This window comes from Perissodus microlepis, chromosome 22 (genome assembly GCF_051167445.1).
Source record: "Perissodus microlepis isolate ML-2025 ecotype Zambia chromosome 22, ASM5116744v1, whole genome shotgun sequence".
Classification (NCBI taxonomy): domain Eukaryota; kingdom Metazoa; phylum Chordata; class Actinopteri; order Cichliformes; family Cichlidae; genus Perissodus; species Perissodus microlepis.
Genome location: NC_140481.1, coordinates 4,208,809 through 4,226,170, shown reverse-complemented (window position 1 = coordinate 4,226,170; position 17,362 = coordinate 4,208,809). Strand labels below are relative to the sequence as shown.

General features: G+C 40.4%; 2 protein-coding genes across 3 annotated transcripts in view; one reads left to right on the top strand and one right to left on the bottom strand.

The window, feature by feature from the left end:
* adcy2b (adenylate cyclase 2b (brain)) overlaps positions 1-12,018 on the top strand; it is a 69,608-nt gene extending 57,590 nt beyond the window's left edge. For both annotated transcript variants that reach the window (XM_084920309.1, XM_084920308.1), the window contains exons 19-25: positions 3,350-3,434; positions 5,398-5,556; positions 8,931-9,077; positions 9,324-9,431; positions 10,668-10,782; positions 10,882-11,006; positions 11,096-12,018. In XM_084920309.1, coding sequence (XP_084776435.1) covers positions 3,350-3,434; positions 5,398-5,556; positions 8,931-9,077; positions 9,324-9,431; positions 10,668-10,782; positions 10,882-11,006; positions 11,096-11,248 — 892 coding nt within the window. In that variant the 3' untranslated portion in view covers positions 11,249-12,018. The remainder of the gene's footprint in view (positions 1-3,349; positions 3,435-5,397; positions 5,557-8,930; positions 9,078-9,323; positions 9,432-10,667; positions 10,783-10,881; positions 11,007-11,095) is intronic.
* An 856-nt stretch (positions 12,019-12,874) lies between these two features.
* On the bottom strand, positions 12,875-17,341 carry cfap90 (cilia and flagella associated protein 90). The gene is made up of 3 exons (XM_084920310.1): positions 17,157-17,341; positions 16,605-16,721; positions 12,875-14,713 (listed from the first exon to the last, which is right to left on the bottom strand). The coding sequence occupies exons 1-3, from the start codon at positions 17,271-17,273 to the stop codon at positions 14,534-14,536; spliced, it is 414 nt and encodes a 137-aa protein (XP_084776436.1). The 5' UTR covers positions 17,274-17,341; the 3' UTR covers positions 12,875-14,533.
* Positions 17,342-17,362: the final 21 nt, after the last annotated feature.

The following is a 17,362-nucleotide window of genomic DNA, read 5'->3' as shown; positions in this document are numbered from 1 at the left end:
TTATACCTGTATTTTATCATCGGAGAAAGGGTCCCCTTTACCAAAAAACGGAAAATGTAAAAGAAAGAGACAAGCAGTATTGATAAAATGTCATCTTGTTCCTAACTTTAAGCCTGACTTCCTGAACCAAAGTCAAGGCTCTAACACATGAACATTTGCATAAACATGCTCATTTATTCCCCAAATTGTCACAGTTACCTTTTGTCAACAGATTAGACATCCATGCATCCTTCTATCCATCCATTCTCTACTGCTTATCCTTGTCAGGGTCGCAGGAGGGTGGAGCCTATCCCAGCTGTTTTAGGGCGAGAGACAGATTAGACATGTGACCCTCATATCTCTGGACAGTTGACGATGAGCTGGCTAGATAGCAAAAGCTGCTTTTCAGATAAGATTTTGCCAGCTAATGTTGGACTTGAAAGTCCCTTAAATCACACTTTCCCTCTGATAAACTGTCTGATTACATTCTTACATCATATGAGAGTTTATTCACGAAGCATCAGAGTCCAACAGTGTCCCACAGACTTATTTAAGTTAAATGTAAGTTAATGCTGGCTAGATCAGTGCCTAACAGCAGCTAAGAGAGGGTAACAGCAGCTAACAAAAGCAAAAACAGCAGTAGTTATGAATAGAAAAGATCGGGATATCCTCAACAACTCAGTCAAAAGTGAGCTTCGCTGACTCCTCAACTCGTTCGTTTCAGAGTCCCTTCACAAAGTTTTACAGCTTCCCCCAGAATATAAAAAGTGGATGTTTCTCACCCAACACTGACAGCTGAGGTAAACAGCTGACTCAATAGGGAAAAACTTAGAGGTCAAGAGTCACTTTGCTGTCTGAGTAGGCTACACTTACTACAGATGAACCACAGCCAGGGTCTTTGAGTTAACTCAGGGGTCAAAATATAAAACACTGCATAATGTTTAATTGACCTCATCTGTTTTCTGAACCCCATAGCCATGACTGCTATGGGTTTCAGTCTAACCTTAATGTTTTTTCTCTCTTTTGGCTAACTAAAATGTGTTTGTCCGTTAGCATCTACCATTACTAGGATTATGAACTTAAATTAGGAGGGGCAGTAAAAACAGAATTAGGCTGACCACAATCTACTGGTGAAAATTTACACAAGGTTCAAATGGGATAATAAGGGAAGTTTTCAAAAAATGAATAGATACAAAAGAGAAGAATCTAGCAGTGCTTGTTCATAGTTATGCCAATTTATAAAAACTGTGGACACTGATTTTTTGGGGCTAATTGTTTCCCAAATTCTTTTCTGTTTCTTCAAAACTAGACAGTCTTAAAAAAAATAAAACTCAATCGAATTACTGTTTCTTAACTAATCCCCAATCCCGATGGCCCAATCAGTCCAGACCTCAACCTGACTGAAGTAGTAAGTAGTAAGATCTTAAGAGAGCTGTGCATAAACGAATGCCTGCAGATTTTAATGAAATGAAGCAACACTGTAAAGAAGAGTGGACTAAAATCCCTCCACATCAATGTGAGAGAAGCCGTACACCAAACAGTTACAAAGAAAAGGCCAAACCTAGCAGTCAGTCAGTCAGTCCTCTCTCAGACATACAGTCCTTGACAGCATCTGAATGTGTCAGCTTCATGACTTAAGCACCCTGTGCACTTTTCTGTGAAAGATCTGCAAATGTCTGATCAGCTTTTATTATTTCCAGTAAGATTTGCACATTCATCTAACAACTAGACAGCTGCAGCAGCACCTTAGCACCCAGCGACACACAAACACACTCACTTTGCCACTTTACTTAGTGACAATAGCAGAGAAAACTACACGCTGAAAAGTGTGGTTACACGTAACTAGAGCTGATGCTGAGAATACTCATTTCCACAAGTGCGACAAGTGTTTTCTCTCTCTCTGTCTCTGCTGTTGGTACGTTTGAATGAAGCTGTGAGGAACATTAACATACAGATGCATGTTTTATCATAGACACAGATGAAGCAATGTCACAAACCCTGTGTCTAGGCCAATATTGCCAAAGGTATTCACTCACCACCCATCTAAATCACTTCTATGGCCACAATTATATAAAATCAAGGGAAAAAAATGCTCCTGCAAACATTTGTGAAAGAATGTGTTGCCAGTGTGGTACATTGATAGGATGCCACCTAAGCAGTCGTGAAATTTCCGCATTACTAAGTATTCCACAGTCAACTGTTAGTGGGATTATAACAAAGTGGAAGTGAGTGGGAACAACAGCAACTCAGCTATGAAGTGATATGCCACATAAAATCAGATTCGGGTCAATAGATGCTGAGGTGCATAGTCCAGATTAGTCCCCAACTTTCTGCAAAGCCAATTGCTACAGACCTCCAAATGGGCCTTCACATTTGATCAAGAACAGTGCTTAGAGAGTTTCAAGGAATAGGCTTCCGAGCAGCTGCACCCAAGCCTTACATCTCCAAGTGCAATGCAAAGTGTCGGATGCAGTGGTGTAAAGCACACTGCCACGGGGCTCTAGAGCAGTGAAGACATGTTCTCCAGATTGACAAATCACACTTCTTCATCTGGATATCCAGTGGGTTTGGCGGTTGCCAGGAAAACAGCATAAAGCGTAAAGTTTGCTGGAAAAGGGATTATGGTGGGGGTTTGTTTTTCAGGAGTTGGACTGGGACCCTTAGTTCTATGAAAGAAACTCTTGAAACGGTTTGGAGCTGGCCGCTTCCTGTTACAACACAACAGGGATGAGCGAGTTTGTTGTGGATGTACTTGACCAGCCTGCACAGAGCCCTGACCTCAACCTAACAGAACATCTTTGGGTAGAATTAGAGCAGAGTCTTTGAGCCAGGACCAAGGTCCAATATCAGCGTCTGACCTCACAAATGCACTTCAGGAAGTGGTCAAAAAATCCCATAACCACACTCCTAAAACCTTTAGGAAAGCATTCCGAAAAGAGTGGAAGCCATTATAGCTACAAGGGTGGGCTGACATCATCTTAAACTATGAATGAAGAATGGGATGTCATTCAAGTTCATATGAAGGCAGATAACTTAATACATTTGGCAATATACTGTTTATGTATATATGTTAAAACTTATTTATTTATGGCCTTAGTTTAAAAGGGGCTCAGTGATTTCTAAAATAACAGTCGGTATCCATACTTTTACCAAATGTTACTGAAGCAGGAGGAAAAATTGCATTTTATGGGCTCATATGGATGTGGATTCATGCATAAACCTGGTTTACCAGTAGCTGTTTCCAGCAGTAGGATGGAGTGTATGTGTGATGGAATCAACGTAAACCACAGTTTGTGTGTGAGAGCATTAAGCTTTTGAATTTTCAGAATAAAATGCTGAATGTTGTTATAACATTTTCCTCTCCTTACAGACCGGGAGTCCTGAAGGATCTAAAGACCATGGGTTCTGTATCTCTGTTCATCTTCTTCATTACGCTACTGGTCTTAGCCAGGCAGGTGAGCAGCTTCCTCAAAGTGGTCTCATGTAATTTTTTCCCTTTGAACGCCACGATTCTTTTCAGGTCATTCAGCACAATCGCAGAATCAGCGACTGACTCAGTGGAGCAGAGATGTTTTTGGGAAATTTAGCCCCGGTCGTTCTGGAACGACTTTTATGACTTTGTAGAAATTATTCTGGAACAGATGAAAGACAGTTAAACAGTGTTGGAGGACTTGGCTCATTATAAAGAAAGATCAAAATATCTTTGGAGCATTAGATCTGCCAGTTTGGCCCACTGCCTCCATCTCCTCTGTGCCCACCATCCTCACTTCATAAGACCCAAACTCATCTGACACACATTGGGTGTTTGTGTTTTATCTTTTTTTTTGTGAGGTATACCATCCATCATCTCTGACCTCAAAGCTGATGTTCGGGACAGAAGGACAGCCACAAGAGCTTTAGTACCCAAACTGGGGCTCCTCTGAGAGGCACAGTTGGTCCAAACTAGCTCCCTGTGTTGTTCTCATTCTGGGTCACTCTCAGCAGAAAAGAGGGGGGACTTTGTTATGGAAACACAACTTTGCTGAGTGAAACTCTTTGTCACGTACAGATCATGAGGTAATTGGGTTTATTTTTTTCTAACAATGCTTTTGGGTTATTGAGAAATATCATTTCTAAAACAGGTCAAAAGGTCTTTCGAGTGGTATTGCCCACATTTTCCACTGGAGTTGGCTGTATATGCTTTAGGCTGCTATTAAGAAATTTGCCTTACAAATTCTTCATCTTTAGCTCTAATGAGGCTTTTCCCAGGCATTTAGTCAAAGAGAGGGGAAAGCAGGTTACCGTAAACAAGGCATCTGTAATTCATCCCTGAAGAACAGCTGCGCAATGGAGCAAAACTCATTTACAGGCTTTTTAGCTGGTTTCTAAACAGCATCTGATATGAGCTCTACTAGCTCGGCCTACTTTTTCAGCCTAAAAGAGGTACTGGAATTTATTGTGCCACAAAACTGTACATACTCATACCGTGCATAGGCGCATATATACATGCGCACGAACAAGTGGTTCAGACTTGCTGTCCTCAGAGGGCAAGAAGCTCCTCCGTATTTGCATTTCAGCCTCAGGCTATCAACACTATAGCGCAAGATCTCAGCACAGAGCTGTATAGGCCCTCACTGTTACTCTTCTAAATAGGCACCATACTTTAATCTCAGGGGAAACTTATTCAGTGCACACATACATCATCCAGACTACGAACCACACACATGAAGTACATCTCGAAGGACACTAAAAATGCTCCCACGCACACGCAAACACACACCGTAGGGGCCAGCCCACAAGAAGCCTGCAGCGTTCACATATATGAGAGCATAATGATGGTGCGTTCAGGGGATGCTGCCTGATGCACACACACACACTCCTGGGATGTTTTGACCTCCCTATATGAATCTTCCTGACATATTTAGATGGTTCAAAACTACCTCAAGCATGAATAAGCAAAGAGCAGAAAAAACAAAAAAAGCAGTGGCTATCTTTTATGCAAAACAGCCCTGTCTGTTCTCGATTTCCTTGAGCCATCATAGCGGAGCTTCACGCATTGTTTCATTGTTGTATTATTGGAACTTTAATTTTCTATGAATACCAAGCATGCCCTTTAGTTTCAGTCGGTTAGGTTGCTCGAGATAGCCTATGAAGTTTCCGTTCAGTGGCGATGATTAGAATGGGATACGGGGCAGCCGGTCGCTGAGAAATGCTCCCATATCATGGACGAATATATGGAAGATGTTTTTACAGCATCCTGTCTGTGATTAGATTTGTGTTATAAAAAATGAATATTTGCATTTAACTCTAATTTAAAATTCGCTTTCTTCTCTGTGTATTAGTTGTTTTTTTCCCCTGTTTTTGGTTCAAGTTTCTACTGAGAGAGTGCTGGGTGTGAATGACGCTGGTGTCTCTTTACTCTGTGTCCTCCTGTAACAGAATGAATATTACTGTAGGTTAGACTTCCTGTGGAGGGATAAGTTCAAGAGGGAGTGTGAGGAGATCGAAACCATGGAGAACCTCAACCGGGTTCTGCTGGAGAACGTCCTACCAGCTCACGTGGCCGAACACTTCCTGGGACGAAACTGGAAAAATGAGGTAGAGTGTTGTATTGTTATGCATTCCTGTTCAAGTGTACCCATTGTTAGCACTAGTACTATAGAAGTAAAGCCTTCCACGGTTTTTTAGCAGATTTATGGACATTTAATTACAATAACCAGCAGTGGACCTAAAATTAGGATACACATTACTGTGTGCTGAGACTGGACTGAGTTATCACTCAATAAATGAGAATGAGCTTTAATGCACCCATCTTTTCACCTTGGGTAACATCCCTGCGTCATTTGTTTTCCCTTTTCAACTTTCCCGAACCTTTTTTCAGGAGGTGAAAGGCTTTAATCAAAAAAAAAAAAGAAAAGAAAAGAGTGAAGAATAGCACATTGTGAGTGTTATGTTCTGAAATCAGCAGTTTCCCCAGGAAATTACTCAGTTGGGCCAAAAAACACTGGCTTCCCAGAAATACTAAGTGCTGAAATGAGATTTAGTACTTAGAAAAGAACCTGTTTCCCGCTGTTTTAAATCTTCTTGCTTAAGCTAATATAGTTGTTTTTATTTCATATATACCATGCAGAAAAATACAAAATATCAAACTAATTGTGTAAAGAGTAGGGATGGGTACCGGTATCCGGTGCCATTATGGCACCAGTTCTGACATAAACGGTAGTAACCAGACCGAAAAGCAGCGCACATTTCGGTGCTTTTTTTCCCTGAGATGTCATACACTTTGGATTCTAGCCAATCATTTTACCTTTCCAAGGATAGTAGGCAGGCCCAGGTACGTACGTTCTTTTAGAGCAGAGCTACAGATTAAAAACGCCCAAGGCGAAGCGGTCAAAGTCTGGCTGTACTTCACAGCAAAAGATGCAAACTCAGCAGCCTGCAACAAGTGCTTTAAGGTGATACTGTGCAAAGGAGGTAACACCTCGAATCTGATGAAACACCTGGCGACGTATAGCATTTTGTTATAAGCCGAGAAATGCGCCGTATTTGATAGCTTGCTGCGAGACCTCACACCGAGCACATCTACTGCGGGTGGGTTGCCTGTTATTGGACCCAGAGTTAGCAACATCCCCCAAAAACCCAAAGAGTACAGTCCTGGCCCCTAGCCCTGCCAGTGTAGCAGAAATGATGACGGATGATGATGGCAGCAGCAGCCGTTCTTCTCTGCGTGAGTAGCTTAATGTTGTTCGTGTGTAATTTATGTTGAGTAGGCTAACCACGTTATTACATTAAAGCACGTAAGGTGAACTAGCAAACACCGTCGTAGTTACATGCAGCTGTCTTCTTGTTTGATGGCAGATACTCCCTTCACCCTGGCCAAAAAGGCTAAAATGACCAAAGAAAAAGTGGAAAACAGCTAAACATGAGAGGTTTTTGGACAAAGTTTGTGTTTTTTCCATTGTTTAAGCACTGCTTCCAGCCAAGAGTGATGCCATAAATCCCCTATAGCTGCAGAAAAGGCTAACATTGTTATCTTTTTACAAAAAAACAGCTGAACATGAGAGGTTTTTGGACCAATTTTGTGTTCTCCATTCTTTAAGCACCGGTTTGAGCACCGTTTAAGCACCGGCACCGTTTCAAAAGTACCGGTTTGGTACTGGTATCGGATAAAACCTAAACGATACCCATCCCTAGTAAAGAGGTAGTTCAAGTCGGCCACAAAGCCGAGCTCAGCCGTTATCCCAGAAGATACGTTGATCCTGATGTCAGCCCCATCACCATAGATACAGCTGATACCCTTCTAAAGACCCAATGAGCAAATTTCACATAGGCCCCCGTCACACAGGCCTAGAGACCAGTCAGTGACTGTTTGGGAAACACTTGTTGCTAGGGAAAACTAAGTATTGCCCAGTCAGTTGGTGGGTAGTTGTGGAAGGTTTCTGGCTGTTGCTATGTGAAACTGGCCACAGCTAATATATGGAAATGGGAACCGTTCACCTAAACCTTGCAGCAGTAAGATGCAACTTTTACTCTGAAGGTGAACATTCCTTGTTCCCATTTTGCATTCCACTTTTTTAAGTTTCAGTAGTTTTTTTTGCAAACAAGTTGGCATCTTCCATACAAGCTATAGGTGACCATGGCAATCTGCTGGCAACAGAAGTCATCGCAAGGAGGTTTTCAGTGCAGCACTACATTGTGACCGATTTCAACCTGTGACAGCCAGCAACCACTTGCCAACTGGTCAGGAAGGTTATATTTTCTCCCAGCAACCAGTAGTTGGTCTCTAATCCTCTGTGAATGAGGTCTACGCTGTCATAGTCTTCCCACCAATGCTGTGCACCTGCAAGCCACTTTGCAACCCACCTCCACCTGATTACCCACCTCCACCTGGGACAAACATAAAGCAGAGATGTGTTTCTGTTAGAGGAGATAACTTGTGGAATAGTTATGACAGTGATTTAAAAAGGTGGAGTTCATTTTCCTTGTTTAAAAACAAGTTTAAAAATAAAGTATTATAAAAATATATAAATCAAGAATGAAAAGAGCAAAACTAATAATACTGAAACTCTTGGTTGTTTTGCTTTGATGTAGTTACTTATCTAAGGTGGAAAGTTTTTGTTTGTTTTTGTTTGTTTGTTTTTTGTTTGTTTTTGCTTTGCTTTGTTTTAAGCTTTGCTTCGAGCCCTGTGTACAGGAGCTGCATGCTAAATGATCTTTTGTTAAAAGGGTTGGCGTAATAAGCATATGCTTCAGCCAATACCTTTTGATTAGCCTTGTCTCGTGCTTTCTTGCTTTGTTCTGTATTCACTGAGATATTTGAATGCTAATCAATAAATCAAAAAAATATTAAAAATAAAATAAAATGACCTCCTAATGCTATATTTGACTTAATTAGGGTCATATCTGTCATCACTAATGTTTCCTCTGTTTCGTGGTTGGCATCTTCATGATAATCTACTAGAATAGCACACACCACCAAGCATAAAGTGCAGATGGAAATAATCTTCTTTTGACTGTCGTGGTACTGACTGAAAAATACATGATAAAAACTGCATATTTTACATGTGCTGTTAACACATATCCTTTATAATGATATTCCTTATCTGTCACATATTATTCAAATCATTTTCTTTCCCAGTGGAGTTTGATAAACACATTCCTTTTTGATTTCTGTTATTTCACTCTTTCCACAGACGCTGTATTAGACGTGGCCTACTTGCTTAACATACTTTCCGTTCCCGTGCTTCACCTCAGTTGCTCTGCTCTTACTTCTGTCTGTCTTGTAATGAACGCTGTTACTATTTTGCTCCTGCAACCACCCAGAGTCCCCCCGCAGACATGATTAAAGCTTCTTCGTATTTATTTAAAGAGTCGGTGTCATTGTTCAGCACGAGCTATTCAGCTCATAGATTTCCTTCACCTGTGCCAGATCAATACAACCCAGCTGTTATCTTCTTCTCGCTCGTTACCAGGACCTTTATCATCAGTCGTACGAGTCGGTGTGTGTGATGTTCGCCTCCATCCCAGACTTCAAAGAGTTTTATACTGAGTCTGATGTCAATAAGGAGGGACTGGAGTGTCTCCGTCTTCTCAACGAGATCATAGCAGACTTTGATGAGGTAAACTCCTCTCATATTGATAATCCTGGCTGTCTCAGTCACAATGGAAAAAGGAAAAACGAAAAAGAAAAAAATAACCTTCCCCTGCTGCTTTTTTTTTTTTTTGAGAAGCAATCACACTTGGTTATTATGCTCTAAAGTAGCAGGGAAAGCAGAAGAAAATGCCAGCGTTTGGCTCAAAGCCACCGCTATTTCCTGCTTCTTGTAGATGTAATATAATGGGTTCTTTTCCTCCTGCGCCTGCAGCTGCTGTCCAAGCCAAAATTCAGCGGAGTGGAGAAGATTAAGACCATCGGTTCTACCTACATGGCTGCGACTGGACTCAACGTGGCGCCAGGACCAGAGTGTGCACAGGCAAGTTTCTACACACGTCTGCATTCACAAAGAGCCACACAGTGTTTACTACTGCTCCAGACAATCTGCATATCATTCAAGAACCAGTGATTCATTACTGCACTTTGAATACATCAGTGTAAGCAAATTAGATCATCGTTCAGAAATGTGGCAGCACTGTGCTTTGTTTAAAAGAAAAAAACCTTCCTGATTGGTGGAAATGTGCTTAATTGACATTTGCAAAGCCCCCACCAGCCACCCAAACTCCCAGTCACTGTTGCTGCACCTGCATCTTCTAGCAGAGCACATAATGTAGTCTGCAGGGATAAGAGCGCTCTGCACTCAGAATCCTTGGTAATTTTTATAACAATGCGTAGCTGATTTCACACAGGGGCAGACAGAAGCAGGCGTCTCTTTGATGGCTGATTTGCTGGACTGCTGCAGGCTGATTGTATCAGCTGTTGCCAACTTTGTCACTTTTTAATGTTTCCAGCTCGCTGATTTCAGATAAAGAAGCATGTAAAGCTAAAAAAAACCCCACTTGATTGCACAATACTGTACATGACATCAGTAAATAACATGGGGGGATTAGCTTTGTTTTGAATCAAGTGTTTTTGTTCCAGTATTTTAAATGAAAATGGAATGAGAGCAATTTAGATCAGTCACAGCCCTGGCTAGATCATTTGTTCTGTGTAGAGAACCAGGATTTATCTTCTTTAAACGCTTTGCCTTATATTTGGGCATGAAAAGGTTTTGAGGATTTTAGCATTAACTCATTAAGCAGCAAGTTTGGGAAACTAGCTTACTCCTAACCCCTTTTTGTGGTGTTACAGAGACAAGAATTCCCCAGATACTAGAGATGTGCGTAGTTATTAAATTAAACAATTAAATTAAAAGCCTTAACCCTTGCGAGGCAGAAATATTACTCAGTTAAGCTATGCGACAACAAATAAGGGGAACATCTTGTAAGAGCATTGAGATTTGGAATTATTTTCATGTAGGAAATGCTGGCTAGGTGTAATAAACTATAAATTTAACATTTTATTATGGCCCAACCGTAACCGTGTCATTATACAAGCAAATCCAGCCACGGCTTAGCAACCTGTTTCTGTTGCTATCCAGCTGTGCTGCTGTAAACTTCATCTCCAAAGCGTTTACTGCCCAGTGTAAAACCAACCTACTATCACTTTAAAAACATAAACAGTCACAATCTCGCACTAGTATCCCCTGTGACTGTTTTCTCTTCATTACCCTCAGGAACACGACAGACAGTACATGCACATTGGCACAATGGTGGAGTTTGCATTTGCTCTCGTTGGGAAGCTGGATGTCATCAACAAGCACTCTTTTAATGACTTCAGACTGCGGATCGGTGAGAGCTCTTCCTCGTAGCATGAACACGGCACAGATTTCACTTTACATAAAGGTGTGTAATCATTCTGAAATGTTAACTGCTTTGTCTATTTGTAAGGCATAAACCATGGGCCAGTGATTGCAGGAGTAATTGGGGCCCAGAAGCCTCAGTATGACATCTGGGGAAACAGTGTGAATGTGGCCAGTAGGATGGAAACCACTGGGTTGCTGGGAAAAATACAGGTGGGATGTCTTCCAAAGCACTCTTGTATTTCTTGTCAAATTTTATTGAATTATTTTTTTTTTTAATCACATCTCGTCCTTCTGTGCAGGTAACAGAGGAGACACGTGAAATCTTAACAAAATTAGGGTACATGTGTTCATGTCGCGGCATCATCAATGTGAAGGGTAAAGGAGAGCTGAAGACCTACTTTGTTCACACAGAGATGACCAGATCTCTGTCACAAGGGACCGTGATGCCTTGAGCACGCCACGCTAACTGAACAAATAGACTTGACGACACAATTGCGCACACAAAGTGGCCGTAGAAGTGATTTGTCATTCTCTGTTAAGTAAAACCCATTACCAGAAGCCAGCAGCACGACGGATAGATGATTGTAAAGAACCACTTTTGTCCTTAGCAGCACAGTGTAAGCTGGAGCCAAGGTGCACCGCCGCAGTCCTTCAAGGCTGCACTTAAGATGGTTTTCACATCTCAAGTGTAACAAGGACTTCACTCTGAGGGGTCACTTGACTGTCTAAAGGAGTGCCTGACTCAAAGGGAGGTTTGCTAAATTAGTGCAGCTCTCAAGGACCGCAGTCACCCGTCTGTACAATAGTAGCGGTGTGGAGCTAATTACCCATGCCAGTGTTGCTGTGCTTCAGAGCCTTACACTCGAGCAAACTGAGCCGCCTGCCGAGCTGTGGTTTTTTGTTTTTTCCCTATCTACGCTTGGGTGGCAATGTGAGCCGGTTTGTTCCATTTTATTGCAAATGGATGTTACAATAGTTTATTGTCATATAGAGCTATTGTTGCCAACAAAATGCCAGCGTGATGGTTAGTTTGCCAGAACCTGTGATTTGTATTTATAACTACAGAGCCGCGTTTGTGTCCCACTCGAGCAGGTGGACTCAGGCGCAGACTCAAAAGTAGAGGTTTCTTTTTTATAATCCATCTGGAACCAAACCAACCGCATGTGTGTAAATGTCCACTGCCATTCTTTTGTTATTCATTAAACATTTGTATATAAACTGATGTCCTTTGTCTTTGGTTTAGTGCTCTAAACAGAAGCGCATGATAAAAGATCTGTCACACTGTAAACACACGAAGTATTCACTGGAGTCAGTAGCTCATTAGCTTTAAAGTTGTGATGCTCATTTCCAGTTCTGTATCTTTAGTCTTACGCTGCTTGAATCACAGTTCAAAATAACCCTTAGAGCAGCGGTCCCCAACCCCCAGGCCGCGAGAGTTGAGGCTCGGGTGTGAAATGTATAGTTTTCAGGGTTTTTATTGGTTTTCAGCGTTATTTTGTTATCGTTTTTATTGTTTACTCGGTTTTCCTGGGTCTTTTCACGTGTGTTACGAATAAATTTTCTTTTTTTCGGTACCGGTACTAGTTTTATTTTGTTGTATTTATCCGCGACACCTTAAAGGCCGGTCCATGAAAATATTGTCGGGGATAAACCGGTCCGTGGCGCAAAAAAGGTTGGGGACCGCTGCCTTAGAGTGTTTACCTGCTCAGAGCTATGGTGAAGCTCAGTATTTCACTCTGCCATCCACCTTCCTTTAAGCTAGCTTTCTCTTGATTGGCTGCCCCTCATAAACAGAAGGTTTCAACTTGCATATATTAGGAACTTTTTACCTCTTTGACATAGCACAGAGCCAAGAGTCAAAACCCTGATAACCAACAGCTAATCTCAATGTCATTACAAGCTTGATAGTGAATATTTGAACATCTGTTCATGTTTATTTTGAGCATCTTTTGCTATATATATATATATATATATATATATATATATATACATACATACATACATACAGGTTCATAAAAAGGTAACCGTTCATATACTCTATATTCATTGCTCACGATTGCAAAGATTTTAAATCTTTTAGAAAATATCATTGTGGTTTATGGCTCCTGAGATTTAGAAATTCAATACACAATATATAGTAGATGAAAATCAAAACTGCTTTACAATATAGAAATGACCAACTTCTGAAAAATATATATATTTCTACACTCAGTGCTTGGTTGAGGATCGTTTATCATTAATTCCAGGATCAATGCAGCGCTCTTATGGCACAGCTAAAATGTTCTTGATCATAGCCTTCACCTCGTCTGTTTCCTGTCTTCCTTTTGTAGTAGTTTAATAATACACCACAGTGTGAGGTACAGATCAGGTGAGTTGACTGGTCAATCATGTACAGTAATAACATGGACAGTAAAACCATTCGCTAGTACTCTAAGTGCTGTGGGCAGGTGTGCTGAGTGCTGCTGGAAAAGGAAGTGAGCATGTCCATAAAGACTGTCAACAGATGAAAGCATGAAGTTCATTTTAATTCATTCCAATTTAATTGTATTTATACTGCGTTAAATCACAACACTTGTATCAGCCTGTATTGCCAGGTTAAGACCCTAAAATAATAGCGAAAACAACAATCAGACCACTCCCTATGAACAAGCACTTGGTGACAGTGGGAAGGAAAAACTCCCTTTTAACGGGAAGAAACATGCAGCAGAACCAGGCTCAGAAAGGGGCAGCTATGGACTGTTTGAGGTTGGGGGAGACAGACAGGACAAAAGACATAATACGGACAAGAGCCTGGTAGAGTTGTGGTAGATGGCTAATAGACTTTGGACTTCATAAATTGGACTAACACCAGGAAATATTATGGGGCGGGGTATTTCTTGTCACTGTAACCTTGAAACACCAACTCCTCTAACAGCTCCCTAACATCACTGCAGTTCTAGCACCACATACATTTAAATCTTGTCAAGTTTCTAAGAATAAGAGCTCTATTTCAGCCACAGTACAAAGGCAGAAGCAAATGAGAGCTGTCTGCACTCAAAAAAAATCTTATCATGTAGGAGGCTGATTTCTGTTGCGTGGGTTTAGTATTTATACACAAAAAGAATCTGAGAACTTAGTGAACCGAGGAGGTTAGTGAGGTAAAAAAAATGTATTTATGTAAGGCGAGGTGAACTAAAAAAAACAGTAAGAAAAAAACAGATCAAATGCAGGGAGTGCAGCGCACACTGATGTAGAAGCTAATTTAAAAAGAATGGGTTGTTCAAATGATCAGTACCTGAGAGAAACTGGCCAGCTACTCCAACACTGGCTTCAACCTTTCAAATTTGCTCCATACAAAATCCCATTACAAAAACTCACATTATTCCTGACACCCAGAGTGTAAAAACAAACATCACACAAGAAGGCAGTCGGAAAACAAAATCTAATCTTTGAGCCATACAGAGAATTCACCTACTAAATCTGGGAAATACGTTATGATTCACTTCAGTCTCGACTGAAACATTATATTCATGCTGATTGATGAAGAAAATGTAGGTGGACTTTCGTAGAAAATAAAGGTCTTTTCTAGTCATTAAGAATGAAAATCTGTCTTGCTACTATAGTCAACAGTTATGTCAGTGGGTTAAATGTTTACACTTGCATTCTTTTACTAAACAATCTACAGAGCACAACATTTTTTATTATTAAAGTTTCCACAGTGAGAAAAAAACACCTTCATGCACTGATACGTCAGACTTTTAAGAAGGTCTCACTGATCCGTATCCTTCTTCCACACTCCATAAGATCCCATTTTTCATGTAGATTTCAGATTTAATGCAGGCTACACGCGCATACTGCCTCTCTGTGAAGTAGAGTGTGGGAGCGGGACGACGGCCATACTCTGACGAAGACAGCACCGGCACAGTTCTGGACCTCTCCTGGAAGGGAGCAGCATGGCCACACGGAAGAATTGTTAAAGCTGCGCTAGCTGTGATGCATGTGTTGGACTTCTCTTTCCACAAAGTTGCATATTTTAAAAAGAGGACGTTTAGGGAAACATGAAGCAGGAGGTTTCCACAGCAATTATGTTCATATGACAAAGTTACATTGAGGTAATGTCACACACACACACACACATATGTATATATATATATATATATATATATATATATATATATATATATATATATATATATATATATATATATATATATATATATATACATACATACATATATACATACATATATACATATATATACATATAAAATAACCCCATCACTGATATCACTGATAGGATTGCATATTTTATTTTTATACTTATGTTTAGCAAGAGGAAGCTTTACCAAGCTCTTACTTTTTAGTCTCTTTGCATAATGACATTTGCTAAATTGGCACTAAACAAAAGAGACAGCTGAGGGAAAAAGGTTGTACAGTTTCTACCAAACATTGAAATCCATTCAATATTGGTTAAGCCAAAAATAAAACAACCAGGATCATCAGAATCATTTGGATCATTTAGATTTAGTTATTTTTTTTCTGGCACCATGGCAGCCTTTTTTTAAACAACATTATCTCCTGCTGAAGTTGATTTTTTTTTCTTGCTAATTGTTACTTACATAGCTGGTTTTGTGTCTTAAATTTCATAAGGACCACAGTGTAACTGTACCTGATTTTCAGGTGAACAGAGACATTAATTTGAGCGGTAAAAAGAAATGTGGAGGCGTTGCACAGAAGGAATGTGTCTGTGGCATGAATACTGAACTGCTAGCTGTTGGAACGTGTCCGTATTACTTGCTGAAAGGATTCATCATTCCTGTTGCTGTTTAAATCAGCACGCCACAGCTGTTACAGATGTAGCTAATGGATTCCTCCATCAGCTGCTGCAGACACAGTTTATGGATTTCTCCATCAGTTAAGACAGAATTCATTGAAAGAAATGACTGTGGCTGTGGTTAGTGACCACACACTTCACCACTCACTGGACATACAGCTGAACACCTTGTATAACATATTTCTGAGCTGCTGCTACCAGGACAGCTTTATCACCTCAATATAACTATTACCTATAATACAGCTATATTTCCACCTTTTATTACAAGATGCAAATTAAGTAAAATTGTGGCTCTTTGCTATTAAAAACATCACATCTAGGGTGTGTCCATTAGACAACAATGCTATAACGACAACTAACTGTTAACTGTTTAAACCCCAAAACCAGACCAGTGAATCTGTTGCTTTGAAGTGTACAGCTTCAGGTCGATAACTAAACCTGCTACTGTTCTGATCAGTAAGACGGTTGAAGTAAAGGTATTTTTGCACTTAATGAAACTATCGTGGTTTGCTCCTCTGATTAGATTCGATTTAGTCTCTTTCTTATTGCTACGTCCCACACTGACAGAAATGAAAGCTGCCCTCCAAAATTGTATGAGCTATCCCCTGTTGTCTTTGGGAAAACTGAAATACACATGCTGCTCATTATTATCGAGGGCACTAAGGTGTCTCTGGGTGGGCTTTTTCAATAGCTCTGTTAACACCAGGAACCTCTGACTTCAGAAAGGTCAGGCAGTATGTGCTTCTGGCTCTGGTAGGTCTATATTTTTACAATTACATTCAGTGGAAACAGAAGAAGAAAAATAGAACACTGTCATCATGCTCTAATGAGAAAAAAATGAAACATTTTTAAATTCTAATTATTATTCTCATTTTTAACTCCATATTTTTTGTCCTTGGAGTCTGCGGCAGTTGTTTAATGCAATTAATGTTTGTTAAATGTCCCGTATTTCTGCGGCCGTAAGAGGTGTATGCACTACATTATGTGACCATTACCTCTTTATTTATGTCAAGTCCTCTTCCTTTCCAGTGTTTTCTGTCATCCCGGGGGAGCCACATATCAAAACCCTCAACATGGTTGTGTAATCGGTCATACATGGACACATCTGAGACCTAAATGTGGAGAAGAAAGAGTTCAGCATTCAAAGTATTTCCTGTTGTGGAAGGAGATGCTTTTTTTGTCACTTTGGGCAATGAGAAGTAGGTGTTAATAGTAGAGGGGAACGCAAGAGTGCTAGCAAATACATAATACATGTATAAATATACAAAGGGTGAGTGGTGAACCGTTTTTATATAGTTTATAATTCAAAAGGAGTTCAAAAGCACCAACGCAACTTTATTAAGAAAGGAGTTTTAAGTAGGTACAATTTAATGTATTAACCTGCGTTAATATTCCCAATTTTGTTAACTGGAGATTTTGTTAATTGTTAATTGAAAATATAACTGTATCTATACAAGATGCAAACTATAACTATAACTGAGCGTTATCCTAAATAACACTCAGTAATAAATATAACTGGCTAGGTTCTGTTAGCTAACCAGTGTTACCTTCGCTTCGTTGTTAAAGTAGGACATTTGTTTGGGCTCATTTCTTCGCGGTGTGACGTAGCTGAAGGCTGACAGTGTAGCCAGCGGTTTGGTTTTTGCCTCGAGTGAAACGTCCATCGTTCTAGCTCAAAACCTGTCTCAAAACCCCAGAAAAGTCCAGTCTTAGGACGCAGGCGTCTGGGGTTGCTAAGATACCAACCTAGCAA